This window comes from Podarcis bocagei (assembly GCF_964188305.1).
Source record: "Podarcis bocagei genome assembly, chromosome: 8".
In the NCBI taxonomy this organism is placed as follows: domain Eukaryota; kingdom Metazoa; phylum Chordata; class Lepidosauria; order Squamata; family Lacertidae; genus Podarcis; species Podarcis bocagei.
In genome coordinates, this window is record NC_138133.1 from 93,065,760 (window position 1) to 93,082,003 (window position 16,244).

At 59.1% G+C, this 16,244-nt stretch overlaps 1 protein-coding gene across 2 annotated transcripts in view; it reads left to right on the forward strand.

Moving 5' to 3' along the window:
• The first annotated feature begins 80 nt into the window (after positions 1-80).
• The window catches only part of OPLAH (5-oxoprolinase, ATP-hydrolysing), a 22,028-nt gene continuing 5,864 nt past the window's right edge, over positions 81-16,244 (forward strand). The window contains exons 1-19 of one of the 2 annotated variants that reach the window (XM_081204365.1): positions 81-731; positions 1,459-1,650; positions 3,392-3,500; positions 3,646-3,769; positions 5,851-6,046; positions 6,255-6,420; positions 6,918-7,056; positions 7,606-7,673; positions 7,770-8,023; positions 10,019-10,131; positions 10,251-10,421; positions 10,630-10,767; positions 10,890-11,028; positions 12,171-12,283; positions 12,442-12,593; positions 12,814-12,974; positions 15,420-15,521; positions 15,777-15,951; positions 16,086-16,228. In XM_081204365.1, coding sequence (XP_081060491.1) covers positions 564-731; positions 1,459-1,650; positions 3,392-3,500; positions 3,646-3,769; positions 5,851-6,046; positions 6,255-6,420; positions 6,918-7,056; positions 7,606-7,673; positions 7,770-8,023; positions 10,019-10,131; positions 10,251-10,421; positions 10,630-10,767; positions 10,890-11,028; positions 12,171-12,283; positions 12,442-12,593; positions 12,814-12,974; positions 15,420-15,521; positions 15,777-15,951; positions 16,086-16,228 — 2,823 coding nt within the window. In that variant the 5' untranslated portion in view covers positions 81-563. The remainder of the gene's footprint in view (positions 732-1,458; positions 1,651-3,391; positions 3,501-3,645; positions 3,770-5,850; positions 6,047-6,254; positions 6,421-6,917; positions 7,057-7,605; positions 7,674-7,769; positions 8,024-10,018; positions 10,132-10,250; positions 10,422-10,629; positions 10,768-10,889; positions 11,029-12,170; positions 12,284-12,441; positions 12,594-12,813; positions 12,975-15,419; positions 15,522-15,776; positions 15,952-16,085; positions 16,229-16,244) is intronic. The other variant, XM_081204364.1, reaches the window with a different exon arrangement.

Consider the following 16,244-nt stretch of genomic DNA (forward strand, 5'->3'; position numbering starts at 1 on the left):
CCAACAAGCCGGGAAGTGAGGATCGGGGGTTGACCCGGCCAGGAAAGGGCGAGGGATCGGCTTGGGGGCTGAGACGGGGGTGGCCGCCTGCCGGGGGCACGAACCGCCTTTCAGGGCATCAACTCTCTCGGCCCGTCGGGGGGGAGCATTGAAGGGGCGCCTGGAGCCTCCTGGTCCCGCTCGGGGTCGCAGGAGGGAGCGGGGATGGGGGTCTCGCGTCCCGGGACGGCAGTTGCACGACTGTTCGACCGGGGGTGAGGCGCCCCCCCTCGCCTCGCCAGCGCCCCCTTCCCTTCCCGGCGCGAACCCGTCCAACGAGTCAGGCGGGGCGCCGAGCCGGCCCCTCCCGCGGCAGGAGGAGCTTCCCGAGCGGAGGTCTCGGCCGGGGGCGCGCCGTCGAGCCAGTCCGAGTCTCCTCCCGCGCCGGACTCTGCCGGGGACCCCGTGAGGCGCTCAAGCCGGGCTGCGGGGACCCCTGCCCCCCTCCCTCGGCCGTCCCTTCGATCCCCGTCGGCTCCGCTCCCTTCTCCCCGCCGCCCGTCCGTCGGGCGCTCCGTCGGGCCATGGCTGCGCCCGGCAAGTTCCAGTTCGCCATCGACCGCGGCGGCACCTTCACGGACGTCTTCGCCCGCTGCCCCGGAGGGAAGGCGCGCGTGCTGAAGCTGCTCTCCGAGGACCCGGCCAACTACCGCGACGCGCCCACCGAGGGCATCCGGCGCGTCCTGGAGGAGGTGAGGCGGCGGCGGGCCGGGAAAGCCCTCGGGGCGCCTGGCAAGGACGCGCCTTCGGGTTGCCTCTGCCAAGAAAGCGGCAGCAGCAGCAGGAAAGGATTGTGGCCCGGAGGAAGCAGGAGCTCTTGCAAGCCCTTCGGCAAGGAGAGCCCCCCAGCCCTACTGTGAGGCTAGTTGAAGCCCCCAGCCCCAGGCAAAGGGGAGGGGCTTCGCAGAGGGCGACCAGGATGCCCAGCAGCTCTTCCAGCAGTTGGGGTGCCATCCTAGAAAAGGCACTGCTCCCTGCCCACCTGAGGGCACCTGGAGGAAGCCCCTGAAGACCATCTCAGCTGCTAGACGGGGGTCTTAAAGAGGGGTTTTAAAGGCAACCCTTGGATGGGTGCCAGGCCCCCTGGAGAGCCACCTGCTGCCAGTCAGTGTAAGGCACTGGTGTCCCTGCTGTGTGTTCCCTGTGTGGGGAGTCGGAGCCATGGGTCTGGACAGCAGTGCCCTGGTGGGCAGGTGGGTGTCCTCCCCTGGTTGCTATGGTCCTCCTGGGGGGCTGGAGGGGGCTGGTTCTTTGCTTCTCAGAGCAGGAGTGCCCCTTAGGAGCTTAGTCCAAAATATGACAGGAGCACCTTCCAAATCATTATGCGCAAGGGCTGTGCAGGAGCTTTTCCTGTCCTCTTGTCCTGAGTGTGTGTTCAGCCTGGCAGGCCGTGACCAACGCTTTGCCCCCCCCTCCCAGGAATGCGGCGTCCCCTTCCCCAAAGACCAGCCCCTGGACACCTCGCGCATCGAGTGGATCCGCATGGGCACCACGGTGGCCACCAACGCCCTTCTGGAGCGCAAGGGGGAGCGCCTGGCGCTGCTCATCACCAAAGGCTTCAGGGACCTGCTACACATTGGCAACCAGGCGCGGCCGCACATCTTTGACCTGGTCAGTGCCGGGTCTCTCCCCCCTCCCGCCCCCTCCTTCCTCTGTGTTCAACGGGAGAGGGGGCTTGGCCGTCCCCTTCTGCCCTCAAGAGGCAGCGGTCTGGATTCCAGCCTGTGCCAGCCGGTGCCACCTTCCTGGGCAGCCTGAGGGGTGGGCGGGTGCTGTGCCACTCTTGGGATTGGCTGGCAGCGTGGAGCGTTCCTGCTGGCTGGGCATGGAGGGGGCATGTGGGAACAGCTTAGAGGTCCCTCGGCAGAGCCGACTGGGCAGCCAGCCAGCTGGGAAGGGGGGGCTTTGCTGCTGGTTTCCATAGAGGCTGGGGAAGGTGCTTTCCTGGCAGGCTGGGGGGGGGAGCAGCCGCGGCTGCCATGTGCTGGTGCCCCCACCCCTGGCTGCCTTGAGCATCTCCCTCCCTTCCTGCCACGCCAATCACTGCTGTTCACTCTGGTCTCGGCCCTCCCTCCCCTGCCGGCAAGTTCTGCGAAGAATCTCGGTGGAGCAGCACATTTTTCACGGCTGGGCTTGCCCTCAAATGCCCTAAATTCTTCCTGTGCCGAGGGGGGGGGGGGACCAAGGAAACAGGATAGAATCATAAACTTGCAGAGTTGCAGGAAGAATCTCTGAAGGACAGCCATAGCCATAGGGGAAGGGCCAGAGCTCAGTCGCAGAGCATCTTCCCTGCATTGATCCCAGGCGTCTCCAGGTGGGTCTGGGAGAGACCTCTGGAGAGGGGCTGCCGGCCAGAGTAGGCAACACTGAACTAGATGGACCAACAGCCTGGCACAGTTTCCTATGCTCTTAGCTTGGTCGCTGATAGGATGCCAGCGCATGAAAGCTCTGCTCAGAGATCTGCTCTGGTTGCTGATTGCTCCTGAGCCAAGTTCAAGGTTTTGCTTTTCATTCACGAGGCCAGCTTGCGCTTGAGGGGCTGCCTTACCCACCTGGCAGCTTTGCCCTGGGGAGCCAGGCCTCCTGCAAGCACCACCCAGTGTGGCTCCACGGAGGAGGCTGACCTGCGCTTGGCATTCTGGTTACACGCACAGGAACATGTTGCAGGGAGCGGCGGCAGCCGTGTGTGGCACCAAACCCAACATGTTTATGACGGCGGAGTCCCCCCCCCCAGCAGATGGAGGAGGAACCAGTGGTTGTGATCCCAGGTTTGCGGGGGTTGGACTAGATGACCCACGGGGCCCTTCTGAATCTGCATTTCTGTGGTTCTGTGAAAGGGGTGCAGATCCCTCTCCCGGCCTGCGAGTGAGGATGTCCGTCCCCTGATGATGATGGTGGTGATCTATTTTTTATTTATACCCCACCCATCTGGTTGGATTTCCCCAGCCACTCTGGGCGGCTTTCAACGGAATATTAAAATACAATAACCTATTAAACATTAAAAGTTTCCCTAAAGAGGGCTGCCTTCAGATGTCTTCTAAAAGTCTGGTAGTTGTTTGTCTCTTTGACATCTGATGGGAGGGCGTTCCACAGGGCGGGTGCCACCACCAAGAAGGCCCTCTGCCTGGTTCCCTGTAACTTGGCTTCTCGCAGGAAGGGAACCGCCAGAAGGCCCTCGGTGCTGGACCTCAGTGTCTGGGCAGAACGATGGGGCTGGAGACACTCCTTCAGGTATACTGGATCGAGGCCATTTAGGGCTTTAAAGGTCAGCACCAACACTTTGAATTGGGCTCAGAAACATACAGTGATCTGCCTGTGACCCCCCCCTCTGCCACCCCCTCCTTCTCCCCAGGCCGTCTCCATGCCAGACCTGCTGTACAAGGCCGTGCTGGAGGTGGACGAGCGCCTTGTCCTCCATCGCGAGGGATGCCAGCTCTACGGCTCAGCCCCCAAAGTCACAGGTGGGAGCTCCTCCCCAGACAGGGGCACTGCTGCCTCCATCTGCCCCAGAGGGCTGGCTCCGTGGGGCTGTGTGAGGATGATGCAGGGAGGGTCTCCCAGACGGGGGTTCACCTGGCGGTTCTCTTCCTCTCACCCCCCCCCCAGGTTTGACAGGGGAGTCCCTCGTGGTGCACCGGCCGTTGGACCTGGATGCCCTGCGAGGGCAGCTGGAGGGGTTGTTGGCGCAGGGCATCCGCAGCCTGGCAGTGGTCCTTCTGCACTCCTACATGTGAGTCCTGCTCCTGAGGTGGGAGGAAGTGTTGCGCTGTGGGTTGAGGGTGTGGGGCTGCCTATAATAATATGATCATAATTTATTATTTATACCCCACCCATCTGGCTGGGTTTCCTCAGCCACGCTGGGCCCAACAGGTTAAAAACAGAATAAAACATCAGACGTTAAAAACCTCCCTAAACAGGGCTGCCTTCAGATCTCTTCTAAGAGTCTGTTTCCTTGACATCTGGTGGGAGGGCGTTCCACAGGGCAGGTGCCACTACCGAGAAGACCCTCTGTCTGGTTCCCTGTAGCCTCACTTCTCGCAGGGAAGGAACTGCCAGAAGGCCCTCGGAGCTGGACCTCAGTGTCCGGGCAGAATGATGGGGTGGAGACGCTCCTTCAGGTCTACTGGGCTGAGGCCGTTTAGGGCAGTGTTTCCCAACCTTTTTTGGGCAAAGGCACACTTGTTTCATGAAAAAAATCTCGAGGCAAGCCACGCCCCCTCCAGCCAGCCGATTGGCTGGCCAGGAGGCGTGGCCGGATGGGATTCCCCTGCTCTCGCGGGGGCTGAGATGGGATTCCCCGCTCACGTGGGGAAGGGCGTGATGCCCGCAACCCCACCTCCTGGGGCAGGCCCAGTAGCGAGCGGATGCGCAGGCCAAGTAGCGAGCGGCGATGGGATGTGGGAGCTCGCTCGCCGCCTCGCGTGTGCTCGCCGCCGCCGCCTCTCACCGCCCGACTCGCCCGCCTCCACGGAACACAAGGCAAAGTTCCACGGCACACTACTGTGCCGCGGAACACTGGTTGGGAAACACTGGTTTAGGGCTTTCAAGGTCAGCACCAACACTTTGAATTGTGCTCGGAAACGTACTGGGAGCCAATGCAGGTCTTTCAAGACCAGTGTTATGTGGTCTCGGTGGCCGCCCCCAGTCACCAGTCTAGTTGCCGCATTTTGGATTAGTTGTAGTTTCTGGGTCACCTTCAAAGGTAGCCCCACATAGAGCGCATTGCTGTAGTCCAAGCGGGAGATAACCAGAGCATGCACCACTCTGACAAGACAGTTTGTGGGCAGGTAGGGTCTCATCCTGCGTACCAGATGGAGCTGGCAGACAGCTGCCCTGGACACAGCCTAGTTCCTCTCCAGCCCCAGAGCCTTGATTCGCAACCCACATCCAGTCCTTTGCCAGCAGAAACCGGCAGGCAGGCCAGCTAGGCAGCCTCAGCGGAAAAGGAAGTGCAGTCGTGGAACTGCAGAGCTGGAAGGGATCCCAAGGATCACCTGACCCCCTGCAAGGCAGGAATCTTTTACTTGGGGCTCGGACCCATAGCCCTGAGATTAGAAGTCTTGTGCTGAGCTGTGTTTACGTTGGCAAACAGCGGAAAAGCTGAATGTTGGAAGATTCAGGGCAGAGAAAGTCTTCACGCAGCGCAGAGTCCGACTCTGGAACTTGGTCCTGCAGGAGGGATGAGAGGAGGATGGGCCCGATTCATGGAGGAGGAGGAGGAGGAGGCTTTGCAGAGCGCCCAGCCGGGATGGTGATGCTCTGCCCCCTGGTCTGAGGCCGGCGTGCTTGTGAATCCCAGTTGCTGGAAACCAAGGAGCCGAGAGCTGCTTTTGGGCTCGAATTCTGCTGGTTTCCCTGTGGGGCGAGGAGGAGACTGGGGCTGGATGGGCCCCCTTTGGCCTGATCCAGACCAGAGCCCCCGAGGAAGCGGTGGCCAAGACAGTGAGGCAGCTTCAGGAGAAAAGCAGGGGCTGCTCCGTAACAAATAATAATAATTTTTATTTATACCCCAGCCTCCCTGGCCAAAGTCGGGCTCAGGGAGGCTAAGACCAGTAAAATTATAGTTAAAAACATAATAGGGGGAAAACCAATTTAAAATACAGGTTAAAATGCAATTTAAAATGCAGCCTCATTTTAAAAGTAGCGCATAGATCAAAACCATAAGGGGAGAGAAACATAAGAGTCAGACTGAGTCCAAACCAAATGCCAGGCGGAACAGCTCCATCTTGCAGGCCCTGCGGAAAGATGTCAAGTCGCGCGTTGGCGCCCAGGGCGGAGCGTGACCAGTGCTGAGCATCTCCTCCCCCGCAGGTGGCCGGAGCACGAGCATCAGGTGGGGCGCCTGGCAAAGGAGCTGGGCTTCCAGCAGGTCTCCCTCTCCTCCCAGGTGATGCCCATGGTGCGGGCAGTGCCCCGGGGCTACACGGCCTGCGCAGACGCCTACCTCACGCCCTGCATCCACCGCTACCTGAGCAGCTTCCGGGACGGCTTCGCTCAGCAGCTCCAGGTGGGAAACGGGGGAGGACTGGTCCGGGGAGACCTGGGTTCGAGTCACGCCTCTGGCAAGCTCCCTCTCTCTCTCTCTCTGGGAAACAGAGAGGGGTGGTCTGCTTTGCTCCCAGTCTCCCTGGGGGCATCACAGCAGAGGGGGGCACCCTTAGGGCACCGCCAGGTGGGACGACCTCAGCCTGGTCTACCCTGGCCTCTCTCTGCAGGGCGTCCCGGTCATGTTCATGCGCTCCGACGGGGGCCTGACCCCCATGGAGGCCTTCAGCGGCTCCCGCGCCATCCTCTCTGGCCCAGCAGGGGGCGTCGTGGGCTATGCCGTCACCACCTACCGCCGGGAAGATGGACAGCCTGTCATTGGCTTTGACATGGGAGGTAAGAGGGACCACGGGGCGCAGAGAGGACATCCAGCACCCTTTTTAAACGTGGCTCTTTTTGAGGGGGAGAGTTATTGGGTTATGGTTTTCATTTTGACTTTATATACAGTCACACCTCGGGTTACAGCTGCTTCAGGTTGTGGTTTTTTGGGTTGTGGACTGCCGAAACCCAGAAGTGCCGGAAGGGGTTACTTCTGGGTTTCTGCGGTCGCGCATGCACAGAAGCGCTAAATTACACTTTGTGCATGCGCAGAAGCGCCAAATCACAACCTGCACATGTGAAGATGCACCACTGCAGGTTGCGGACGCTGCGGGTTGCAAACGTGCTTCCCACACAGATCACGTTCGCAACCTGAGCGTCCACTGTACTGCGGTCTTTTCTGTGAGACCTGAGAGCTCCCGGCATAGGGTGGTATATAAATTCAGTAAATAAATAAAATAAGAAATTGCGTGGGTCTGTTCTGGCGGGTCCCTCACCTGGGGTCTCTCGCCCAGGCACCTCCACCGACGTGAGCCGCTACGCCGGGGAGTATGAGCACGTCTTTGAGGCCACGACGGCCGGGGTCAGCATCCAGGCCCCGCAGCTGGACATCAACACCGTGGCGGCTGGAGGGGGCTCACGGCTCTTCTTCAGGTCAGGCTCACAGCCCCCCACCCCAGGATCTGTGGGGTGCTGCTCCCTCTTCTGGCTGCTGGGAGGGCCTCCTGACACCTATCCAGTTCCCTCCATCCCGTCTTCCTTCAATGGGGTGGGTGTCCTTGTGACCCCACGGCCCCCGCCTCCTTTGAGGGCCACTTCCTTGGGGCCCACACCCTGCCTCACTTGTTCCTGCTGCCGGGCTTTCTCTCCCTCTCTCCCTGCCTTGAGTTCAGGGCCCCGAGATAAACTGTGGAACTCCCTGCCACAGGAGGGCCACGAACCGGAATGAAAGAGAATTGGACAATTTCATGGAAGAGGAGGGGGCCACAGATAGCTCCTAGCCAGGACGGCTCTGCACGGTCTCCGCAGGAGAAGAGGGATGCTCTTGGCTCCAATCCTGCTTGCAGGTTTCCCCTTGGGCTGCTGGACTGGATGGAGCCCTTTGGCCTGATCCGGTAGGCTCTCCTCCTCTGGCCTGGCAGCGCCTTGCCCCCCCCCCCAATTAACCTACTCCTCTCTCTTTTTCCTTTTCTTCCCCTCTAGGTCCGGGCTCTTTGTCGTTGGCCCCGAGTCTGCTGGGGCGCATCCTGGCCCTGCTTGCTACCGGAAGGGTGAGGCGGCCGTGTGGGGCAGGGGGTGGCATTATGGGGAGGGGACAGGGTGCTGGGGGTGGGTGCCTGACTGCGCCTCTCCCTCTGTGCCCCCAGGGGGTCCCCTGACGGTGACGGACGCCAACCTGTGCCTGGGCCGCCTCCTGCCCAGCTACTTCCCCCACATCTTTGGACCCACGGAGAACCTCCCCCTCTCGCCAGAGGCCACCCTGCAGGCCTTTGAGGAGCTGGCCGCCAGGGTCAACGCCTTCCGGGGGGCCAGCCCCCCGCTCAGCGTGGAGGAGGTGGCCATGGGCTTCATCCGTGTGGCCAACGAGGCCATGTGCAGGCCCATCCGTGCCCTGACGCAGGTAGGGGCTTGTGCCAAGGCTCGTGGGGCAGAGCCCCCCCATGCACTGGGGGGGGAGGGGCTTTCTCCTGGCTTGCTCTGGGAGCCCCTGAAGGGGCCGCAGAGGGAGCAGAGCGGACCCAGAGGCCAGTGGGCAGCTGCCGGGTGGGAAGGTGGGAGAGCAGGCCACTTGCGGATCCGGGTAGCAGCCTCGGCCTGCTTCCAGGGATCACAAAGATAGACAAACTTTATTCGCGTTAGCCAACGGCCATAGCAACATAAAACAAGCAATATATACAATTAAAAAGACAACAGCAGGTAAAAAGGGCAATCAAATAACCAGGATTATCGTTCAGATAGTGGCCCTTAAACTCACTGCTCCCTCGATCAACCTAGCAACCTTTGCTGTTGTCTGATCATTTTGATCTGATAACAGAAAGAACAACGTGGCCTCAGATGGGCGGCCTGGGATGGTGAGTAGGAGTGGGGTGATGATCTCATTCCTCAGATCTTTATAAAGGGGACAGGACAGGAGAACATGAGCCACTGTTTCCAGATTGGCATCTCCACAGGGACAGAGTCGTTTCTCAGTTGGAATCTTTTGGTATCTGCCCCCAAGTACGGCAGAGGGCATCACGTCCAGTCTGGCCAGTGTGAAGAAGGCACATCTGTATTTTGGGATAGTTCATTTATACAAATATGGTGCCAGGAAATCAAACTGAGAAGGGGGGGGGAGGCATACAAAGGGCAGAATTTCTTTATAATGGCCAGATTGTTCTGTTTCTCTAAGTCCTTCAGACGCTGTCCAGTTAGCCTTTTTGCTTTAATAAAGCCCATCATGAGATGCTGATGTGGGTGGAGTCTGCAGGGGAGGAATTTTTGGTGCACAATTTTAGACCACGCACTTTTATGGGGGTCTTGTGTTACTAAGGGCAGTAGACCGGGTGGTTTGAGCCCCATGCAGGGGGTTGGACTAGATGACTCTGGGTGTCCCAGGGGGTTGGCTGGGGAGGTGCCTCTGAGCCTCTGCTCTCTGGGGCTGCGACTTCTGGGCTGTTTTAAGGAGCTCCAAAGGATTCCCTCCAGCCTGGGGAAGGGAGGGCAGGGGCTGCCATGGGGGGCTCTGAGGGAGGGATGGAGGGAGGAGGGGGTGAGCCGTGGGGCCAGGCTGTTGGAGGGGGAGCGGTCCTACACACAAACAGCAGCAGCTTCATAGAATCACAGAACTGTAGAGTTGGAAAGGACCCCAGGGCTCGTCTAGTCCCGGAATGCAGGAATTGCAGCGGAAGAATCTGATTCAACTTCTGCTTTAAAACCTCTGACGAAGGAGGAGCCCAGCACCGTCCAAAGGAGTCCTTTCCTCTGTCAAACAGCTCTTACTGCCGCCAGGAATCTCCCCCTGACATATAGCTGGAATCTCCTTCTTGTCACTCGAAGGCATGGGTTCGAGTCCTACCCTCCAGTAGATTGCTGCACCTGTCGGAACCTGCGCTCAGCCGAGCTGATAAAGCTCATCTTCCAGAATCGCCCTCCGACGTGATTAACGACCTGAGCCTTTGATGAGGCTCCAGGCACATTCCCATTCAGCAGAGAATCAAAGCAGCACGCGGAAGTGATGAGATTGATGGCTTCATCGCTATGCTTTATTTTCTAGCTACGCAGACAGAAAAGAAATCACCCTCTCTCTGTGAGAGCAGAGAGCAACTGGAAAACAAAGGAACAGGAAACCAATAATGTCACATCCGTCTCCCGTGAGACTTCCAACAACCTGGAATGTCTCTTGAATGTAAACAGAGTCTTGTGACTCTAAGCAGCTGCACAGTGGCAAACAGAAACTAACAGCACCTTCCATGGGGCGACCCTTGAGCTATTTGAAGAAGGGGGTCAGAGCTTCCCTTTCCCAAATCCTGCTGCCTGGGGACCCTTCCCCTGGCCCCCCTGTGGGAGGTGGGGTGGGGGGAGAGTGCTTGCTCTTTCTCTCTCTCTCTGGGCTCCAACGGCCGCTCTGTCCTTCCAGGCTCGGGGCCATGACACGTCCCGCCACATCCTGGCCTGCTTTGGGGGAGCTGGCGGGCAGCACGCCTGTGCCATCGCCCGGGCCTTGGGCATGAGCAAGGTCTTCATCCACAAGTAGGTGCCCAGGGCAGGGAGGGAGGGGAGGGGGGGTCTCTGGCCCCAGGAACCCTCATTTGACCTGGCAGAGGAAGACCCCCCCCTCCGCTCACTCGCTCCCTTCCTCCTCCCCGCAGGCACAGCGGGATCCTGTCCGCCTTTGGCCTGGCTCTGGCGGACGTGGTTCACGAGACGCAGCAGCCCTGCTCCCTGGCCTACGTCCCCGAGGCTTACGCCCAGCTGGACGAGACAGTCGCCGCCCTGGAGGCCAAGTGCGTGCAGGCTCTGGAGGCCCAGGGCTTCGCCAGGTGAGCGCCGCCCCTGCAGGACGGGGCAGGGGCCTGGGGGGAGAAGGCCCTGCAAGCCACTGTGGGCAACACGGCCCACTGTCAGGGGAAGGCAGAGTCCTGGGGGCTGCATGTGAGAAAGCGGGGCTGGCGTTACATTTGGGGGGAGCTGGGCAAAACAGCCCCCAGCTGGCCGCTTGCTCACTGCCCCCCCCCTGGCCTTCCCCAGATCCCAGATCGGCACGGAGCCCTTCCTGCACCTTCGCTATGAGCGCACGGACTGCGCCCTCATGTGCTCCGCCAAGGGCTACCCGGCCACCGCCCAGTCTTGCCACAGCGGGGACTTTGGCGCTGCCTTTGCCACCAGGTCAGTGGGCTCCCCTTCCCGCCTGGCACCGCGGCTCGGAAGTGCCCGGCTGCCCCTTTTCTGCAGCGGGAGCCGGGAGATGCTTTGCAGTCGCCCCCCTGAGCCTGCGCTTGGCCCCCCAGGTACCAGCAGGAGTTTGGCTTCACCATCCCCGGCCGAGCCGTCCTGGTGGACGACGTGCGCGTGAGGGGCACGGCCAGCTCCGGGCTGGGCCAGGAAGAGCCGGTGCCAGCCAGTGAGCAGCCCCCCCGCCGGGAAAGGGTAAGGACCCCCCTGCCCCTCTTTCCCAGCCCCTGCCCCCTCCTGGCTGGTTGCCCTTGAGAACTACCCCCTCCTGCTCCCTGCATTTGGGCAATCCTCTTTGGAAGCCGTCCCTGTGGGAGGGAGTTCCGCAGTTTAACTCTGCTCTCTGGCTCCTCCCCTCCTGGCAGCCCCACCTGGCCCAGGGGCTGATGGGAGCTGGAGTCCAGAGCATCCAGGGGGCACTGAGTTGGGGGGGAAGCTGGACTCCCCCAGCTGCTGGGAGCTCAGGTGCTTTTGGAACCTGCAGTCTGAGAAAAGCCCCCTCCCACTTTCAAATGCTCTCTTTCGTCGGAAGGGGACACTTTTATTTTCAAGGTCACGCAGTTCCTGATACAATATAAATCCTGGCGGACCATCGCAGAGTTGTGGGGCAGGAAGAGGGAGAGCGCAAGGTGCTGTTTCTCTGGCAGGATTAGGTCCTGGAGATGTGGGTGACCTTTTTGCAACATAATCCGTTCCGGAAGTCTCTTCGAATTCCGAAAAGTTAGGAAACCCAGGGGCGGCTTCCGACTGGTTCCTGATTGCGCAGGTGTGCCGGAAACAATAGTGGTGTCCGCAGCAGATGTTCAGCTTCCCAAAAAACATTCGGAAACTGGAACAATCACTTCCGGTTTCTGATCGTTCGGGAGCTGGAACATTCGGCTCCCAAGGCGTTTGGGAGCCCAGGTACGACTGGATCCACTTGTTTGCAAATACAACAGGCCAGCCTGGTGGAGCCGGCAGGGACCCCCAGAGCCTGTGCTGGGGCTTGGGGAGAGGGGCCTGGTCCCCCCCAGACCCCGCTGCCAACAGCTTGGGGCTCTTGCGTTGGACTCTGCAGGTTCTGTCCTTCTTCCTCTCTGGGTGGGTCAGAAATAGAAAAGGAATGTTTTCTGCCACACTGCTCTTTGCTTCCGGAAAGCAGCTTAAATTCCTAGGCTTCCTTACTCCTCATTTCCAAGTCTGAAAGTTGCTTTTGGTGGTGCAACTCACCCTGGGACCCGGAGTGGAGGGCAGGCAATAAATTAGAATAATAGAATTGCAATGCAGGAAGCTCAACTACAACAGTTAAACCAGCAGCCCTTCGTATTAACCTTCCAGCTCCACTGTCTGCCCCCCAGGTGTCCCGCTGCTATTTTGAGGGCGGCTACCTGGACACCAGCGTCTACCTGCTGGAGGAGCTCACCTGGGGCCACTCCATCCCTGGTCCCAGCATCATCATTGACAAGAACAGGTGAGGGGGGGGCCTTTATCCCTGCCCTGCAATGAGTCCATGAGCCTTTGGCACTGGCTGGCTGTGGGGCACCCAGAGTGGGGGCTCCTTCCAAGGAGAGGCGGGAGGGGGGTTGGGGCAGAAGGAGACACGCTACAACCTCTGTGCCCCCCGCCCAGCACCATCCTGGTGGAGCCCGGCTGCACGGCCTCCGTGACCCGACTCGGAGACATCTGCATCGCTGTGGGTTCCGGGTCGGAGCACCCCGTCGGCCCCCAGATAGACCCCATCCAACTCTCCATCTTCTCCCATCGCTTCATGAGCATTGCAGGTGAGCGAGGGGTGTGCTCTGCCCGGGGGGGGGGCTAGGAGAGTGTCTCCTTGGAGACGATTCCTGGCGGGGGGGGCGGAATCATAATAATACTGTAATAATAATAATTAATAGTAATAGTTTTATTACTTATACCCCGCCCATCTGGCTGGGTTTTCCCAGCCGCTCTTTGTGGCTCCCAACAGAATATTAAAAACCCTGACCCTTCCCCCCCCCCCAGAGCAGATGGGGCGCATCCTGCAGCGCACGGCCATCTCCACCAACATCAAGGAGAGGCTGGATTTCTCCTGCGCCCTCTTTGGCCCCGATGGGGGGCTGGTCTCCAACGCGCCCCACATCCCGGTCCACTTGGGCGCCATGCAGGAGACGGTGCAGTTTCAGGTAAGTCGCCCCCCGACTTCCACAAGGTAACTCTGCAAAGCTGCACCCAAGCCAGGGAGGGGGCCAAGGCGCCTGGCTCCCCCCTTTCTATCCATAACCCTATATGTATATGCTGTAGCAGGTAGACCCGATTTCTGCGGAGCTTCTCCCTCCGACTCAGAGGGATTCCGCCGTTGCCGATGGCGCCGCCTCCGGAAGTCTTTCATATATGGTCTTGAGTTGCCATGGGCTTTGGGCCTCAGTGCAGCCTCTCTTAGTCTTTTTTTAAAAAAAAAAATTTATACTTTCCAGGTATCTACATTTCACTTATTTTACATTCATTTTGACATTTTAGAACTTGACTTCCTTCCCCCTCTTTCTGCGGTTCCTTAGATTTATTTTTAATATCTTCTGCACATCCAAACTGATCATTTATTAATTTTCTATATATATTTATATATATATATATATAGCTGTCCTGGCTTCGTTTTTAGCCTCGGGGCTGGGGGTCCGGGAGTGAAGGCGAGGTTGTGCTGAACCTCGCCATCACTCCCAGAGCTTGCGGGGCTGGGGGCGGGGGAAGCCTGAGCTTCCCCCGACCCCAGCCCCCAGAACAGGCTGTTGCCCGCAAGCCTTGCGAGCCCGGCGGGAACTCCTGCTGGGCTCGCAAGGCTTGCGGACATCTGCGCGAAGCACAGGGCGCGCTCCGGAGTGCGCCCCGTGCTTCGGGCTGCAGGCTGCTGCCCGCAAGCCTTGGGAGCCCTGTGGGCTTGCGGATAGCTTCCTAAAACCTGGAGAGTGAGAGGGGTTGGTGCGCACCGACGCCTCTCGCTCTCCAGGCTTCAGTGAAAGCCTGCATTCGCCCCATAAGACGCACACACGTTTCCCCTTCATTTTTGGAGGGGAAAAAGTGCATCCTATGTTAACGGAAAAATCTGAGGGCTCCCTTGGACAAAAACAAAGACACCAACCAGGATAACTTGGAGCAAAACAGCAGCCTTTAGGCTTGGCCTTTATTGAACTGTTGCAACAGGGTGTTCCCCTCACTTGCAGGAGAGAGGAGGGACCCAGAAAAATGGTGTGCAAGACTTTATAAAAACTTTTGAAATTCCCCTCCTCTAGGTCAAGCCCACCCCCAGAAACATCATGCATACATTACAGAAAGGAGGGGTTGAGGGAGGAGTTGTGGTGGTAACCTGAGTGTCCTGTCACCTGACTGGTTCCTCCTTTCCCCCTCCCCATGAGTACTTTCCGGAGGACAGAGGGGAGTTGGCAGTTTCCTGCCCCCAGAGGGAAGATCTGATCATTGTCCTTTGTTTCAGTCTGTGCTGAATCCACTACCATATGCAAGTTCTTTGTGATCTTGATGGTCTTCTGTCTGGGATCATCAGGGTTGGCATAGCAACTGGGCAGGGCTCCTGTGGATGTGCTGGGATGGTGAAGGGATTATGGCTGACCAGAACCAAGTCACCCCCCTTTGATAGTCCTTGTCACATGGAGTAAAATAAAAATGGAACAGTGCAAATCCGATGTATGGTTGATTTTCTATGAATTTATAACAGAAGCGTAGCGTATGTCGTGTGTGTGAAGTTTGTACAGTGGTGCCTCGCAAGACGAAATTAATCCATTCCGCGAGTCTCTTCGTCTAGCAGTTTTTTCGTCTTGCGAAGCAACCCTATTAGCGGCTTAGCGGCTTAGCGCTATTAGCGGTTTAGCGGCTATTAAAGGCTTAGCGGCTTAGAAAAAGGGGGGGAGCGAAAAAAATCGCAAGACTTTTTCGTTTTGCGAAGCAAGCCCATAGGGAAAATCGTCTTGCGAAGCGCATCGGAAAACGGAAAACCCTTTCGTCTAGCGGGTTTTCCGTCTTGTGAGGCATTCGTCTTGCGGGGCACCACTGTACAAACTTAATGATTGGGGGGGGGGGGGTTTCCTGCTACACTATAGGGCGAAAAATACGATAGCTGCTCTTATATAGCTGCAGCTGACATTGCTTTTATCTGTTTATAACTTATCTGCAAATATTCAATAAACCATTTCCATTCTTTTATAAAATGTTTGTTATCTTGATTTCTTATTCTTCTGGTGAGTTTTGCCGTTTCTGCATATTCCATTCTTCCTTTGTTGGGACTCCCAAAAATGGGAAAATGGAAAGTGTCCTTCTCTCTCTTACTCTTTATCCCCTTTGAATCCTGCCTTTCCTCCAAGGAGCTCAATGTAGAGCCGCTGGTTCCCCCGGGCCATGACGGTCGGGTGGGGATTTGAACCCAGTCCGTAGCCCAGCACCCTGACCACTAGGTCACACTGCCTGGATGGAGCAGCTGGACTCTACTGGTGGCCAGAGCTCCCTCCTCCAGGTCAGCCGTCTTGGGACTTCAGGGCTCAGGGGCCGGAGGAACTGCCCCTTTTGGCCCTGGGGAGCCCCTGCTTCCCTCCCCCTGCCCGTTCTCTTTCCTGCTGCCCTTCCAGATCCGGAACCTGGGCTCCGACCTCCACGAGGGGGACGTTCTCCTCAGCAACCACCCTTGCGCGGGGGGCAGCCACCTGCCGGACCTGACCGTCATCACCCCTGTGAGTTGGGGTCTCCCGGTGGGCAGGGGTCCCAGGGGCGCAGCCTGGCCTGGCATCTCTGCCCTGGCAGACCGACAGCCGTGCCCGGGTGTGTGGCTTGGGCCCCTTCAGGACTGGGGAGGGTTGGGGTGCCCAGTGCCCTTGCAGCTGGGAGGGATGGCAGTCCCAGGAGCTCACCCTATTGCCCTGTGGCTCCTGCCATCCCTGCCCCACGGCCCTGCCCCATGCCTGCTCCCTTCTTCTGCCCCCTCGCAGGTCTTCTGGCCAGGAGAGGCCAGGCCGGTCTTCTTTGTGGCCAGCCGGGGGCACCATGCGGACATTGGGGGAATCACGCCGGGCTCCATGCCCCCCCACTCCCGCTCCCTACAGGAGGAGGGGGCCGTCTTCATTTCCTTCAAGCTGGTCAAGGACGGCATCTTCCAGGAGGAGGGTATGTGGGGGCTGCTGGATGAGCCAAGGAGGGGGAGAATCAAGGGGTCTCTCTGCCCACCGGTGGCCTTTGACCTTCCTTGCCCTGCCAGCTGTGCTGGGGGGCTCACCTGCCTCCCCCCGCTCCCCCCGCAGCCGTCACGGAGGCCCTGATGGCTCCCGCCCGATTCCCCGGCAGCAGCGGCACGCGCAACCTGCAGGACAACCTCTCTGACCTTCGCGCTCAGGTGGCAGCCAATCAGAAGGGGATCCAGCTGGTGAACGAGCTGATTGGTCAGTACGGCTTAGAAGTGG